The 13,359-nt window shown below is 43.2% G+C and overlaps 1 protein-coding gene across 6 annotated transcripts in view; it reads right to left on the minus strand.

Annotated features, from left to right (window-relative positions):
- Positions 1 to 13,359, minus strand: part of tenm3 (teneurin transmembrane protein 3) — a 663,973-nt gene that overhangs the window by 208,778 nt on the left and 441,836 nt on the right. For all 6 annotated transcript variants that reach the window (XM_084080238.1, XM_084080236.1, XM_084080237.1 and 3 more), the window contains one exon: positions 5,606 to 5,737. In XM_084080238.1, the coding sequence (XP_083936364.1) occupies positions 5,606 to 5,737 (132 nt within the window). The remainder of the gene's footprint in view (positions 1 to 5,605; positions 5,738 to 13,359) is intronic.

A 13,359-nucleotide genomic window follows, 5' to 3' on the forward strand; every position in this document is an offset into this window, starting at 1 on the left:
ACCCATTAAGACCTGGAACGCATCTGTGTCACTTTATCATTTAAGCTAAAAAGATTATTTTACACTTTGGCTATTCAAAAATAGCAGATCTACAAGCTCATAGTGCGGCACCGGGTGCCGCGCTACGAGCTAGTAGATCTGCTATTTTTGAAAAACAGTGATGATGTGTGCAAATCTTTGAATATATATATTGTTTAAAGCGAACATTTTTAACTCTATTCTTTGCTTCTGGGGGTCCCTGGAACAAAATATTTTCAGATGAAGGTCCGTGGCCAAATACATATCATTTTGGGGGTCCTTGACATGAAGAAGTTTGAAAACCACTGATATAGAAACATACGTTTTTTCAGAAAACCGGATTTAGAAGACATTTTGCAGAATGGGAACTCTCAGGCCTCAATGGGCTAAGCGAACGCTTTGACGTTTTCAGCCAAGGAAACAAGCCCAGTGGACACAACGGACCCCTATAACTCTATCTTCATCAATTATTTCTGTGCATCGCTGTAATTCTCTGAAGAGCTCAGATGCTAATAAATGCCTTTCTTGTTCAAGGTTTTTTATATTCTGCTGTGTTTGTATTCCAGTACAGAACAGAACCTGCCAATGAATATCGTCTCAATTCCCCCATCGGTCCTTTATTGTCAGATAACATAAACGCTAAATTATAAACACGGTGACGGATCTCATCTCGTTGTCTTTGTCTCCTCAAACAGAGCTCCTATTTGACTTTTATAGTGCATTAGTGTTACTTCAAAGTACACGTAAAGTACTGGCGTGTACGCAAAAAAAAGTCCCGAAAACCTGGCGGAGTCCATGTTTTCAGTTCAGACTAGGTTCTCGGTCCAAAAAAACGTGCAGACGTCCCTGCAGACCTGAGATGGTGACGGAATTTACCTCACGCGATCCGCAGACTTTGCTGTATCCACTGCTATATGCAGATACAGGAAATATACTGTAGTCTAGGTCAGGGGTGGAAACCTTGTACTTTTCAGGATTGAAATTCAAAAACAGCTAAATTAGCAGATCTACAAACTCAAAACGCGTCGCTTCGCGCCGAGTTTCGAGTTTGTAGATCTGCTACTTTTAATACTTTTTTTTTTCTTTTGCGTGAATTTACGAAAAAAAAACACAAAAATAGATAAGAGGTTTCTGTCCGACACGGCAATACAATTTGGCCGTAACTCCTACAGTTGGCACTAGATCAACATTGTGTCCAGTGGTGGAAAAAGTACTCAAATTATTTACTTAAGTAAAAGTACCAATACTGCAATATAAAAGTACTCCGTTACAAGTAAAAGTCCAGAATTCAAAATTTACTTGAGTAAAAGTACAAAAGTATTGGCATCAAAATGTAGTTAAAGTACCAAAAGTAAAAGTACTAAATATTTGAAAATAGCCGATCTACAAGCTCACAACGCGTCGCGATGCGACGCGTTGTGAGCTTGTAGATCTGCTATTTTCAAATAGCCTAAGTATCAAATAGGGCTGAAGTGGTTAATGTATGTTTCATTATATCATAGTTTATATCTGAGAAGTAACTAGTAACTAAAGTTTTCAAATAATTGTAGTGGAGTAAAAGTACAATATTTGCCTCTGAGATGTAGTGGAGTAGAAGTAAAAGTATTGGAAATTGGAAATACTCAAGTAAAGTACAAATACCTAAAAATTGTACTTAAGTACAGTACTTAAGTAAATGTACTTAGTTACTTTCCACCACTGAGTGTGTCTCCCCCGAAACAAGTTAACTTTTTAACAAAAAAAATAAAAATAAACAAAAAAAACTTTCATTTACAGCACCTTCAACCAGTGTTGATTTTGACAGTAAATTTTGATTAAGTTGTAGTCATAGTCTTTTGAATAACAGTCCATTTAGTTTTTGTCATATTTTAGTCATCTGAAATATTTTACTGTTAGTGTAGTTTTAATAGAATAAATATCATAAGATTATAGTCTAAATCTACAGTTGATTTAGTCGACTTAAATGTATTTTGGCGGTGCCTTGATGGCGTCGTAATGGCTGATTTTACACTTTCCAGGTTGCGTGCTGAAAATAGCCGATCTACAGGCTCACAACGCGTCGCAGCGCGACGCGTTGTGAGCTTGTAGATCTGCTATTTTCAGAGCGCAACAGCCGAGCGCAACCAAACATGAAATGACTCGTCTTTTAGTTCTACTGGATCTCTTCTCCACTAGATCCCTCACTAACATTTTAGTCTAGTTTTTATTTGTTTACGAAATTGTCAGTATACTAGAAGTTCGGGCCGCTACGCGGCCCGAACTTCTAGCGTGACGCGTCGTTCACTTTGCAGTGCGCCATGTCTGGCGTTGTATCTCCAGCCGTTGTGGCTTTGGTGAAGTTGTCGTCATTGTGGTGGAGAGAGTTCTTGTGGTGGAGAGAGTTCCTTGTATAGATTATTACTATTTATCACTATGGAAGCCGTCGAACTGGAACTGGAATTTATAGGTAGGATGTGATGTCATGTGATGTCATGCTGTCGTGAGATTACGTCACACTGGCGTTGTCATCGTGATGTCAGATTACGTCACACCGTCACACTGGCGTCGCATACGGACAACCGACATGGCGCAGGATTCAAATTGTATATATATAGATTTAGTCATAGTTCTAGTCATCATAGCTTAGTTTTTATTATGTTTTTATTTAGTTTTCGTCAGAGAAAAAAGGGTAGTCGACACACATTTTTCATCATCATTTTAGTCAACTCAGAGAGTATACAAACGGAACAGAATGGTCCATTTGGTTCCGTTTGTATACTCTCAGAGTTAAGTTAGCCCTGAGGATTTCCTGGGTGTGCACTGCATGGAGATGTGATATGTACGCTCCTCTGTAGAAACACTCCCGTACGACACAGCACTTCACTTTAGACTACTTAAGACTTAAAGCCTGCAGCCCAGGCAGCCGGGCTTAAACCAGCACTTTATACTGCCAGCAACACCGGTGTGTGAGTGTGTGTGTGTGTGTGTGTGTGTGTGTGTGTGTGTGTGTGTGTGTGTGTGTGGTGTGTGTGTGTGTGTGTGTGTGTGTGTGTGTTGTACTCACGTTGAGGTCTAGACATTACGTACAGTGCACGCACGCACGCACGCACGCACGCACACACACACACACACACACACACACACACACACACACACACACACACACACACACACACACACACACACACACACACACACACACACACACACACACACACACACACACACACACACACACACACACACACACACACACCCCGATGCTATGTTCTATAATATTAAAGAATGGAATGCAAGGACACAAATCCACAAAGTTGTGGGACGCACACACGCGTGTGACTGCACGTATGCATGTGCGCGCACACACACACACAGCGTTCTCTCTCTCTCTCTCTCTCTCTCTCTCTCTCTCTCTCTCTCTCTCTCTCTCTCTCTCTCTCTCTCTCTCTCTCTCTCTCTCTCTCTCTCTCTCTCTCTCTCTCTCTCTCTCTCTCTCTCTCTCTCTCTCTCTCTCTCTCTCTCTCCAGGAGAGTGCTGGACTTCCCAAAAAAAGCTGTTCCAAGCTAATTAATGGAGCTGGTAATAACAGCTGGGAATCATTAGACGAAACCGGAGAACTTCCCTATATACGTTCGACCTCGCTCTTTCTCTCTCTCTGTGTGTGCGTGTGCGTGTGCGTGTGCGTGTGCGTGTGCGTGCGTGCGTGCGTGCGTGCGTGCGTGCGTGCGTGCGTGCGTGCGTGCTGCCGTGTGTGTGTGACCCAGACTGCAGTATGCTCAATTCAAAACTCTTTATAATAAAGCACAACGAGAGAGAGGCAGCAATCAAGAGCTCTCTCTCTCTCCCCCATGTCTCACACACACACACACACACACACACACACACACACACACACACACACACACACACACAATGTGCAGCGTCTGATGAAGCAATTTTGACCAAAAAATTGCTTGTTTGAGGAGACAGAAACTCTTTCACTTCTCTACCTCAGACTCTCCCCTCTCTCTCTCTCTCTCTCTCTCTCTCTCTCTCTCTCTCTCTCTCTCTCTCTCTCTGTTCTATATCAGTTCTACCTGAAGTGGGTCTATTTCTCTGGCAGAGACAGAGAGGTATAGGGGGCGAGAGAGAGAGATAGATGGGGAGAGAGAGAGAGAGAGAGAGAGAGAGAGAGAGAGAGAGAGAGAGAGAGAGAGAGAGAGAGAGAGAGAGAGAGAGAGAGAGAGAGAGAGAGAGACACAGATAGAGAGAGAGAGAGAGAGACACAGATAGAGAGAGAGAGAGAGAGAGAGAGAGAGAGAGAGAGAGAGAGAGAGAGAGAGAGAGAGAGACAGAGAGAGACAGAGAACTGTATGGCTCTTTGCCATCATCCTCTCCAGTGAAGAGAGCATGTTCGTGCGTGCGGCTGTCAGTCTGTTTGGACATGAGGCAGACATTGCACTGAAGCTGGACACAGGACAACGATTATTAGCTATTATTAACCACTTAAAACCCCAGCGTGCGTATCGCGGGGGGAAAGCTTTCACAGGAAAATAGCATAGCATAGCTTGTGGTCTCCTGATAGACGTTCTTTCAGGCCAATTTAGAAAGAAACCAGTGATTCACATCCTTTTCATTTCAATCAGGGTTGATTTTGACAGCAAATTTTGATTTAGTTGTAGTCATAGTCTTTTGAATAACATTTCATTTAGTTTTAGTCATATTTTAGTCATCTGATTTGTTTTTGTTTTTTTGTCTAGTTTAGTCGACTAAATATCATAAGATTATAGTCGACTAAATCTACAGTTGATTTAGTCGATTAAAATGTATTGTGGCGGTGCCTTGATGGCGTCGTAACGGCTGATTTTACACTTGGTGGCATGCTGAAAATAGCAGATCTACAAGCTCACAACGCGTCGCGCTACACCCGAGCGCAACCAAACATAAATGACTTGTCTTTAGTTCTACTGGATCTCTTCTCCACTAGATCCCTCACTAACATTTTAGTCTATTATTTTTATTTGTTGACGCCATTGTCAATAGATTTAGTCATAGTCTTAGTCATCATAGCTTAGTTTTTATTTCGTTTTTATTTCGTTTTCGTCAGTGAAAAAAGGCAGTCGACGAACATTTTTCGTCAAAGTTTTAGTCGACGAAAACAACACTGCTGTCAAGGACCCCAAAAATGATATAGCTATAGCCAGCCAGTCAATAGTTGCTCGGCCCTGCCACCTACTGTCCACCTACTGTATTACACAGTGGGGGGGAAAAAAAAACGCCCTCCGAGCAAACCACACCCCAAGACGGGTGTGGCTTTGATGGGTACCAGACGGGTACCTCTGCCAGCTGTACCTCTGGTGACGAAACCAACTGTATTTGGCTGCGGACCCCCATCTCAAACATAATTTCAAAAAATAGCAGATCTACAATGTATATCTGCTATTTTTGAATAGCCAAAGTATAACATATAACTAATTTAGCTGGGACCCCCTGGTACCCCCCAAGAAGGACCCCCTATCTTCATATAATTGCCGCTCACTAATCCCCCCCAAGGACGTGGGGTCCACTTTGAGAACCAATGCTTGAAGTAGTTAAAGTTGGGGGTGTTGGTGGGGGGGGGGGGTCTCACCGTTGTCTGTGGACACCAGGATGGTGTTAGGGGTGGTGTCTCTGGCTCCGCCTCCGACTCCTCCTCCGTTCTCGAACGCCCCGTACCCCTCGCTCTCCTGCAGCTGCCAGTTCAGACCGAACAGATGCATGGCTGTGCATGGGGCGAGAGACATAGAGAGAGAGAGAGAGAGAGAGAGAGAGAGAGAGAGAGAGAGAGAGAGAGAGAGAGAGAGAGAGAGAGAGAGGGAGAGGGAGAGGGAGAGGGAGAGAGAGAGAGAGAGAGAGAGAGAGAGAGAGAAAACGTTATTACTCCCTGTGGGCCTAAGAAAACAGACACACACGCTACAGGATAAACTGTGTTTACAAATGCGTGTGTGTGTGTGTGTGTGTGTGTGTGTGTGTGTGTGTGTGTGTGTGTGTGTGTGTGTGTGTGTGTGTGTGTGTGTGTGTGTGTGTTTAAAGGGCCATGGACAGGTCAAAGCAGAACTTAGTTTATCTTGCTGATCAATGCATATTGAAGCATCACATTTTAACAAGCTCTCCAAACACCCCCAAGGCCCTGTGTGTGTGTGTGTGTGTGTGTGTGTGTGTGTGTGTGTGTGTGTGTGTGTGTGTGTGTGTGTGTGTGTGTGTGTGTGTGTGTTTGTGTGTGTGTGTGTGTGAGAGAGTTCTAGACTTAGTACATTGAGGGCAGTAGCACAAACTGGTGTTATTGAAAACATTAATACATTAAAAAAGATACTCAAAAGCTAGACTTACACACACACACACACACACACACACACACACACACACACACACACACACACACACACACACACACACACACACACACACACACACACACACACAGTAGAACAGAGCAGTATCTTGGGAGAGGGAGAGTGGATGTTAAAATCAAAGCGAGCTGTTTATCTGACATAAAACCACACAACAGTCACCTCTCCTAAAGCTCTGTGTGTGTGTGTGTGTGTGTGTGTGTGTGTGTGTGTGTGTGTGTGTGTGTGTGTGTGTGTGTGTGTGTGTGTGTGTGTGTGTGTGTGTGTGCGCGTGCGTATTTGCGTGTGTGTATGTGATGGGATGGTAACTCCCCCCTCAATGATGATTCAATGCGCCTTAAATTGTGAGACTGAATATCTCTGAAGGGAGCTTCAGTGTGTGTGTAAACAGACACCTATAGTCCATGGGCCAGACGAGAAGTCAGGGACACGTAAGGTGGCAAAATCTCTTTGGCACCATTTTGTTTGTAGGGTCCATTTTCAAATGAGTAGCTTTAATACTTTTTTAGGACATTCATGTTTTTGCCATTATCTCCCCACATTATCTGCCCAGTAGTTCTGTACCTGGCCAATAGAACCGTTCGCAATTTGGTGTTAGGAGAATTTCTCACTTGAACTGAGTCAATGGGTACCTAGACATGAAAAATCACAGAGGTTCTCATCCGCCATAGTGCCACGAATGGCGCAATGGCCAAATCAAAAATGGCCGCCATCGCCTATGATGAAAATCCAACTTTTTTTGTTTCTGAGTGTATATACACATGCAATACCTCCATGTTGACTAATTGTGGGGTGGGGAATTCATTTCTGTTATGACCACTTTGGGTGATGTTGACCTTGAAAGGTCATGGTCAAGGTCATCTTGCTATTTCGAAGACCTCGAATTCGAAGACCTCGAATTCCTTTCTGATATTGTTTTGACCATTAAGGAGCATCTTGTCATTGAAATATGTAAGTCAATGCAACTCAATTACTCAATAACTTTCATTGTATTTTTTTTTTCAATAATGATTTGTATTATTTCTAACAAAAGACATACAAAGACATACAAATAAAATCGTAACTCAAAATCAAATAACAATTCCTCTCAAAGTGCACCATTTGTGTGCATGCTGGTTAGTGTGATGGACTTTTACAGGATGGATTTTAAATGTTTCCATGGCAGAATATGATGCATGGAACTCCAGCAGCACGGCACCCACATCGGCAAGTGTCACACTTGCCTGAATACTTGCATGCTGTGAGCAGACTTGGTGGCAAGGCCTTCAGACACTTAGATGGCAGGAGTGTACCAAAGTGCTCCTCCCATCCATGTTCCATTGGTGCTAGTCTTGCCTGAGGTTCCTTGGCTGTCGCAACAGGTCGCAAGCCCTATGCACCAGAAAGACACCTTGGATGTGGCCTCTGATCACACTACTTGTGGGAGGGAGAGCATCCATTCCAGCACTGGCACATGTATAGTTTTCTACCCTGAGGTCATCAAATGTCTTGCTGTTGTACTTGAACTGGACCCTGCCCAGACACGCACCAAGTACTTCTCTGTCAACGCTGTGTCTTCTTCGGTCAAGGTGTCTGCCTCTCCAAAGATTGTCAGATATTGCACTGGGTCAAAAGCCATAGCTGCATGTTTGGTCCCCACCTTACTCATGCAGTCATCTCCAGTCAGGATGTGTGCCTTGATCACTGTCTTGGCTAGTGGTGCTCCAAGATGAGAGACTGCTTGATGCAGTGGGAGAATGCGCCGCTTCTCACCAGTGCCATACTGCTGCCAGATCTCCTTCATCCTCAGTGCTTGGAAGTAAGTATATGGGGTGTAGTAGCCGTAATGTGAAGGTGTGTGTGTCATTGGAGACTATGACAACTCTCTTGCACTGTTTCACATGAACAGCCCACTCCACATGCACCACCATGGGGCGGCAGTGGCTCAGGGGTAGAGTGGCCGGGTAGAGTGAACTGGAAACCGCAAGGTTCCTAGTTCGTTCCCGGGCTCCCCCAGAGTTAGTGTCGAAGTGTCCTTGAGCAAGACATTGAACCCCTAATTTCTCTGAGCAGTTTGGTGCCTTGCATGGTTTCCTCCGCCATCGGTGGGTGAATGTAACGTACAATCTATGTAAAGCGCTTTGGATAAAAACGCTATATAAATGCACCATTTAGCATTTACCACCAGCCTGTCAGCCTCAGCACCAATGGCTGTCCTGGAACTTATGGCCTGCAAGTGTGTACGGACCTGCAAGTTTCCAGACTGTTCCTGCCTTGCCAACAAATTAAAGTGCACAGAAATGTGCAAGCTACAAACCTGCAGCAATCAGAAGGAAGAGGAGGAAGATGAAGTGGAACTGATTGATTATGATGATGATGATAATGATGACGATGACGAATACTGAAGAATTGATATTGGTATGACAGTTATGATGATGATGATGATGATCATTGATTAAAGTACCTCTCAAGCCTACTCCATAAACCGACTCTGTCACAGACCCTGTGGTCCACAGACTTGGACCTCCTCTCTGTCCCTAAGGCAAACAAGTGAACCATGTTCTGAACCTTGTTCTGAAGGCTCTGTCGGTGTGGCAGCCCCCACCCTGTGGAACTCTCTCCCAATAGGGATTGGTCATGCTCCTGCTCCATGCTCATGCAACACTGGACTCTTAAGGCTGTGTGTCTTGAAAAGACACCTATTCTCTCAGGCTTATGGCATATAGTTGTTTGTTGTTTTGTTAGTTTGGCTGTTGGTTGTTCATTGTTTTTGAAAGGCGCCATATACATTCAAGCTACTATTATTATTATTATTATTTTATTAATATTAAAGTGAATGAAAGAGAGAAAATTATTCCCCCCCCCCTCTGTATCACATGTTCTGTTCAAAAAAGTGGCACGCTTTCTTCATTATTTGAATATATGGTTGGTGTCTTTGAAGACTGATAACTGTGACTAATTCACCACTTGGGAAAGGCTATCATGATCAAATATCATCTAGGGATATAGACCTATTAAAAATACAAAACTAGATTTTGCAAATGTTGCACTTGAGTGACCCCGATTAGTGAAAATGCTGTTCACATCGTATCACAACGTGAAGTGTTGTGAGCTTGTAGACATGCCATTTGCTGAATGTTTGCCCCAGAATAGGCATGCTAGGGTTCATGTGGTTAAATAAGTGAATGTAAGAGATTGAATAATGTTTTTTTCCCTCTGTATGACATGTTCTATTCAAAAAAGGTTAGGCGATTTTTTCATTCTTTGGATCTATGGTTGGTGTCATTGAAGGCTGATAACTAGGACTAAGCTACTACTTGGGAAGGGTTATCATGTTGAAATATTATCTAGGGATATAGACCTTTTCAAAATACCAAACTAGAATTTGCCACCTTGAGTGTCCCTGATTAGTGAAAATTCTGACCTGGGCCCATGGACTACTATCTGAGTGTAGAAAAGGCGTTGAGGCCTAATTGTCTGTTTGGAAGCAGTCCAGAATGTTTTATCTTTAAAACATGTTGCACAAAATCCTGATGTGCTTTCATCCACGGAGCTGTCTCCCTGCTTGTTCTCAATGTGTTATCGGTTCAACAGTTCTACCCCGGATTTGAACCCGCTTTCTTGCGTAAGTGCACATTTTTTTTGGTACCATTGAGCTAATACAGTCTGGCTGCTTGCTTCGATTCTTTGACATGATCTAAATGCACTGGTGGAAAGTAACTAAGTACATTTATTTAACACATTGGCTTTTGAGTCCTTACAACGCAGGCTGCCAAGAACGCAGATCTGCGTTATTTAAAAAAAATATATATATATATATATTTTTTTTTAGATTTGACCCAAAGACCAAGGAGATATGATTTTTCGAAGATTTAGACTCCCATCCACTTCCTTGTTAACCTAAAACTTAAAAATTCTGTATCTCGGCTCCTGAGTACTTTTATTTTTTCATTGAAAAAGTCTGTCAGTCTACTGTAGAAAATAAATAAATAATTCTGGCAGCCAATGTGTTAAGTACTGTACTTAAGTACAATTTTGAGGTACTTTTGCTTTACTGGAGTATTTCCAATTGTCTATACTTTTACTTCTACTCCACTACATCTCAGAGGCAAATTTTGTACTTTTACTCCACTACAATTATTTGAAAACTTTAGTAACTTGTTACTTTGCATATATAAAGTATTACATTATAAAACATACATTAACCACTTTAGCCCTATTTTATACCTACCTGTAGAATATTTTCTTTTACTTTTGGTACATTTTGATACCAATACTTTTGTAATTTTACTCAAGTAAATTTTGAATTCCAGACTTTTACTTGTAACAGAGTACTTCTACATTGCAGTATCGATACTTCTACTTAAGTAAAACATGTGAGTACTTTTCCCACCACTGTCCAAATGTCTCAATGGAGGAGCAGGGAGACAAAATAAAATGTGCTTTTCAGGATTCAAATTAAAACATAGCAAAAGTAGCAGGAACAGATAAGACCCATCAATGATGTCACTGGTAGGCGAGTTTCTGAACTGCCCACAGCCCTCCACCACACACACACACCAAGTAGATCATTCTTTACCATATTATATTGAGCATTAGTGAGCGGCAATTATATGAAGATATGTTGAAAATGGGCGAAGACGTCCTTTAAGTGATTAACCCATTAAGACCTGGAACTGTGTCATTTTTAGATTTGAGCTAAAAAAGCATTATTTTACACTTTGGGCTATTCAAAAATAGCAGATCTACAAGCTCGTAGCGCGGCACCGAGTGCCGCGCTATGAGCTTGTATATCTGCTATTTTTGAAAATTCGTGAAAATGTGTGCAAATCTTTGAATATATATATTTTTAAAAAGTGAACATTTTTAACTCAAATCTTTGTTTCTGGGGGTCCCTGGAACTAAATATTTTGATGTGGGTCTGCGGCCAAATATATATAATTTTGGGGGTCCTTGACATGAAAAAGATTGAGCACCACTGATATAGAAACATACGTTTTTCAGAAAACTGTAGAGATTTAGGAGACATGTAGAATCGGCTTCAGGTCTCAATGGGTTAAGTGATTAAAGGGAATTGAAATGAACTGAACTGAATTGAGACTCAAAGCCTTCAAGGACAGTCACTTCAACGTCAGATGTTTAGAGCCTTCAGGCTAATGATGGAGGCATTACGTGATATTATGTCATGCTATAGCTAGCAGCTACCTCTAGCTCAGCATGTTTCACTGTCACCCATGTGGGAGGACCAGACACACCGCTGTCTGTCTGTCTGTCTGTCTGTCTGTCTGTCTGTCTGTCTGTCTGTCTGTCTGTCTGATAGCACTACAACGTGAGCTGTCTGCCTGTCTGTCTGATAGCACTACGACGTGAGCTGTCTGTCTGCCTGTCTGTCTGATAGCACTACAACGTGAGTTGTCTGTCTGATAGCACAACAACGTGAGCTGTCTGTCTGTCTGTCTGATAGCACTACAACAATGTGAGCTGTCTGTCTGTCTGTCTGTCTGATAGCACTACAACGTGAGCTGTCTGTCTGTCTGATAGCACTACAACGTGAGCTGTCTGTCTGTCTGATAGCACTACAACGTGAGCTGTCTGCCTGTCTGTCTGATAGCACTACAACGTGAGCTGTCTGTCTGTCTGTCTGATAGCACTACAACGTGAGCCGTCTGTCTGTCTGTCTGATAGCACTACAACGTGAGCTGTCTGTCTGTCTGTCTGTCTGTCTGATAGCACTACAACGTGAGCTGCCTGTCTGTCTGTCTGAGAGCACTACAACGTGAGCCGTCTGTCTGTCTGTCTGATAGCACTACAACGTGAGCTGTCTGTCTGTCTGTCTGTCTGTCTGTCTGATAGCACTACAACGTGAGCTGTCTGTCTGAGAGCACTACAACGTGAGCTGTCTGTCTGATAGCACTACAACGTGAAATGTCTGTCTGTCTGATAGCACTACAACGTGAGCTGTCTGTCTGATAGCACTACAACGTGAGCTGTCTGTCTGTCTGTCTGTCTGTCTGATAGCACTACAACGTGAGCTGTCTGTCTGTCTGTCTGTCTGTCTGTCTGATAGCACTACAACGTGAGCTGTCTGTCTGTCTGTCTGTCTGTCTGTCTGTCTGTCTGTCTGTCTGTCTGTCTGTCTGTCTGTCTGTCTGTCTGTCTGTCTGTCTGATAGCACTACAGCAACGCGAGCTGGAATCCAACAAGGAATGCTGCATACTAATGTCTCTTATTATAGAGGAACACATTATTTGTTATGAATGATAGAGAATGATGAGGGAGAGAGAGAGAGAGAGAGAGAGAGAGAGAAGAGAGAGAGAGAGAGAGAAAGAGAGAGAGAGAGAGAGATAGAGAGAGAGATAGAGACAGAGAGAGAGAGAGAGAGAGAGATAGAGGAGAGAGAGAGAGAGAGAGAGAGAGAGAGAGAGAGAGAGAGAGAGAGAGAGAGAGACAAAGAGAGAGAGAGAGAGAGAGAGAGAGAGAGAGAGAGAGAGAGAGAGAGAGAGAGAGAGAGAGAGAGAGAGAGAGAGAGAGAGAGAGAGAGAGAGTGAATCGTGTCAAGAACCAATTAGACACCTTGGGCACGTTTAGAGTAAGAAAACCCTTTGCAGGTTCACACACACACACACACACACACACACACACACACACACACACACACACGCACACGCACACGCACACGCACACGCACACGCACACACCTCCCTCATTAAATTAGAGACATGCTGTGCTACCCAGCTACCTGCCACCCCTCCTGGAGAGGAAGAGAGCAAAGGGTCATGGGAGAGAGAGCCGGTGGATCGACACCGGGGTAGCGCGCGAACCAGAGAGAGAGAGAGAGAGAGAGAGAGAGAGAGAGAGAGAGAGAGAGAGAGAGAGAGAGAGAGAGAGAGAGAGAGAGAGAGAGAGAGAGAGAGAGAGAGGATTAGGATCCATGGCAACTCTCTGAGGAATTAAATTGAATGTGGGAGTGAAAGCCGCGGTGGACCTTCATATTATCACTGCTTTTCAGTCATTC

Source organism: Gymnoscopelus microlampas (genome assembly GCF_963454915.1).
Source record: "Gymnoscopelus microlampas genome assembly, chromosome: 2".
NCBI classification, from domain to species: domain Eukaryota; kingdom Metazoa; phylum Chordata; class Actinopteri; order Myctophiformes; family Myctophidae; genus Gymnoscopelus; species Gymnoscopelus microlampas.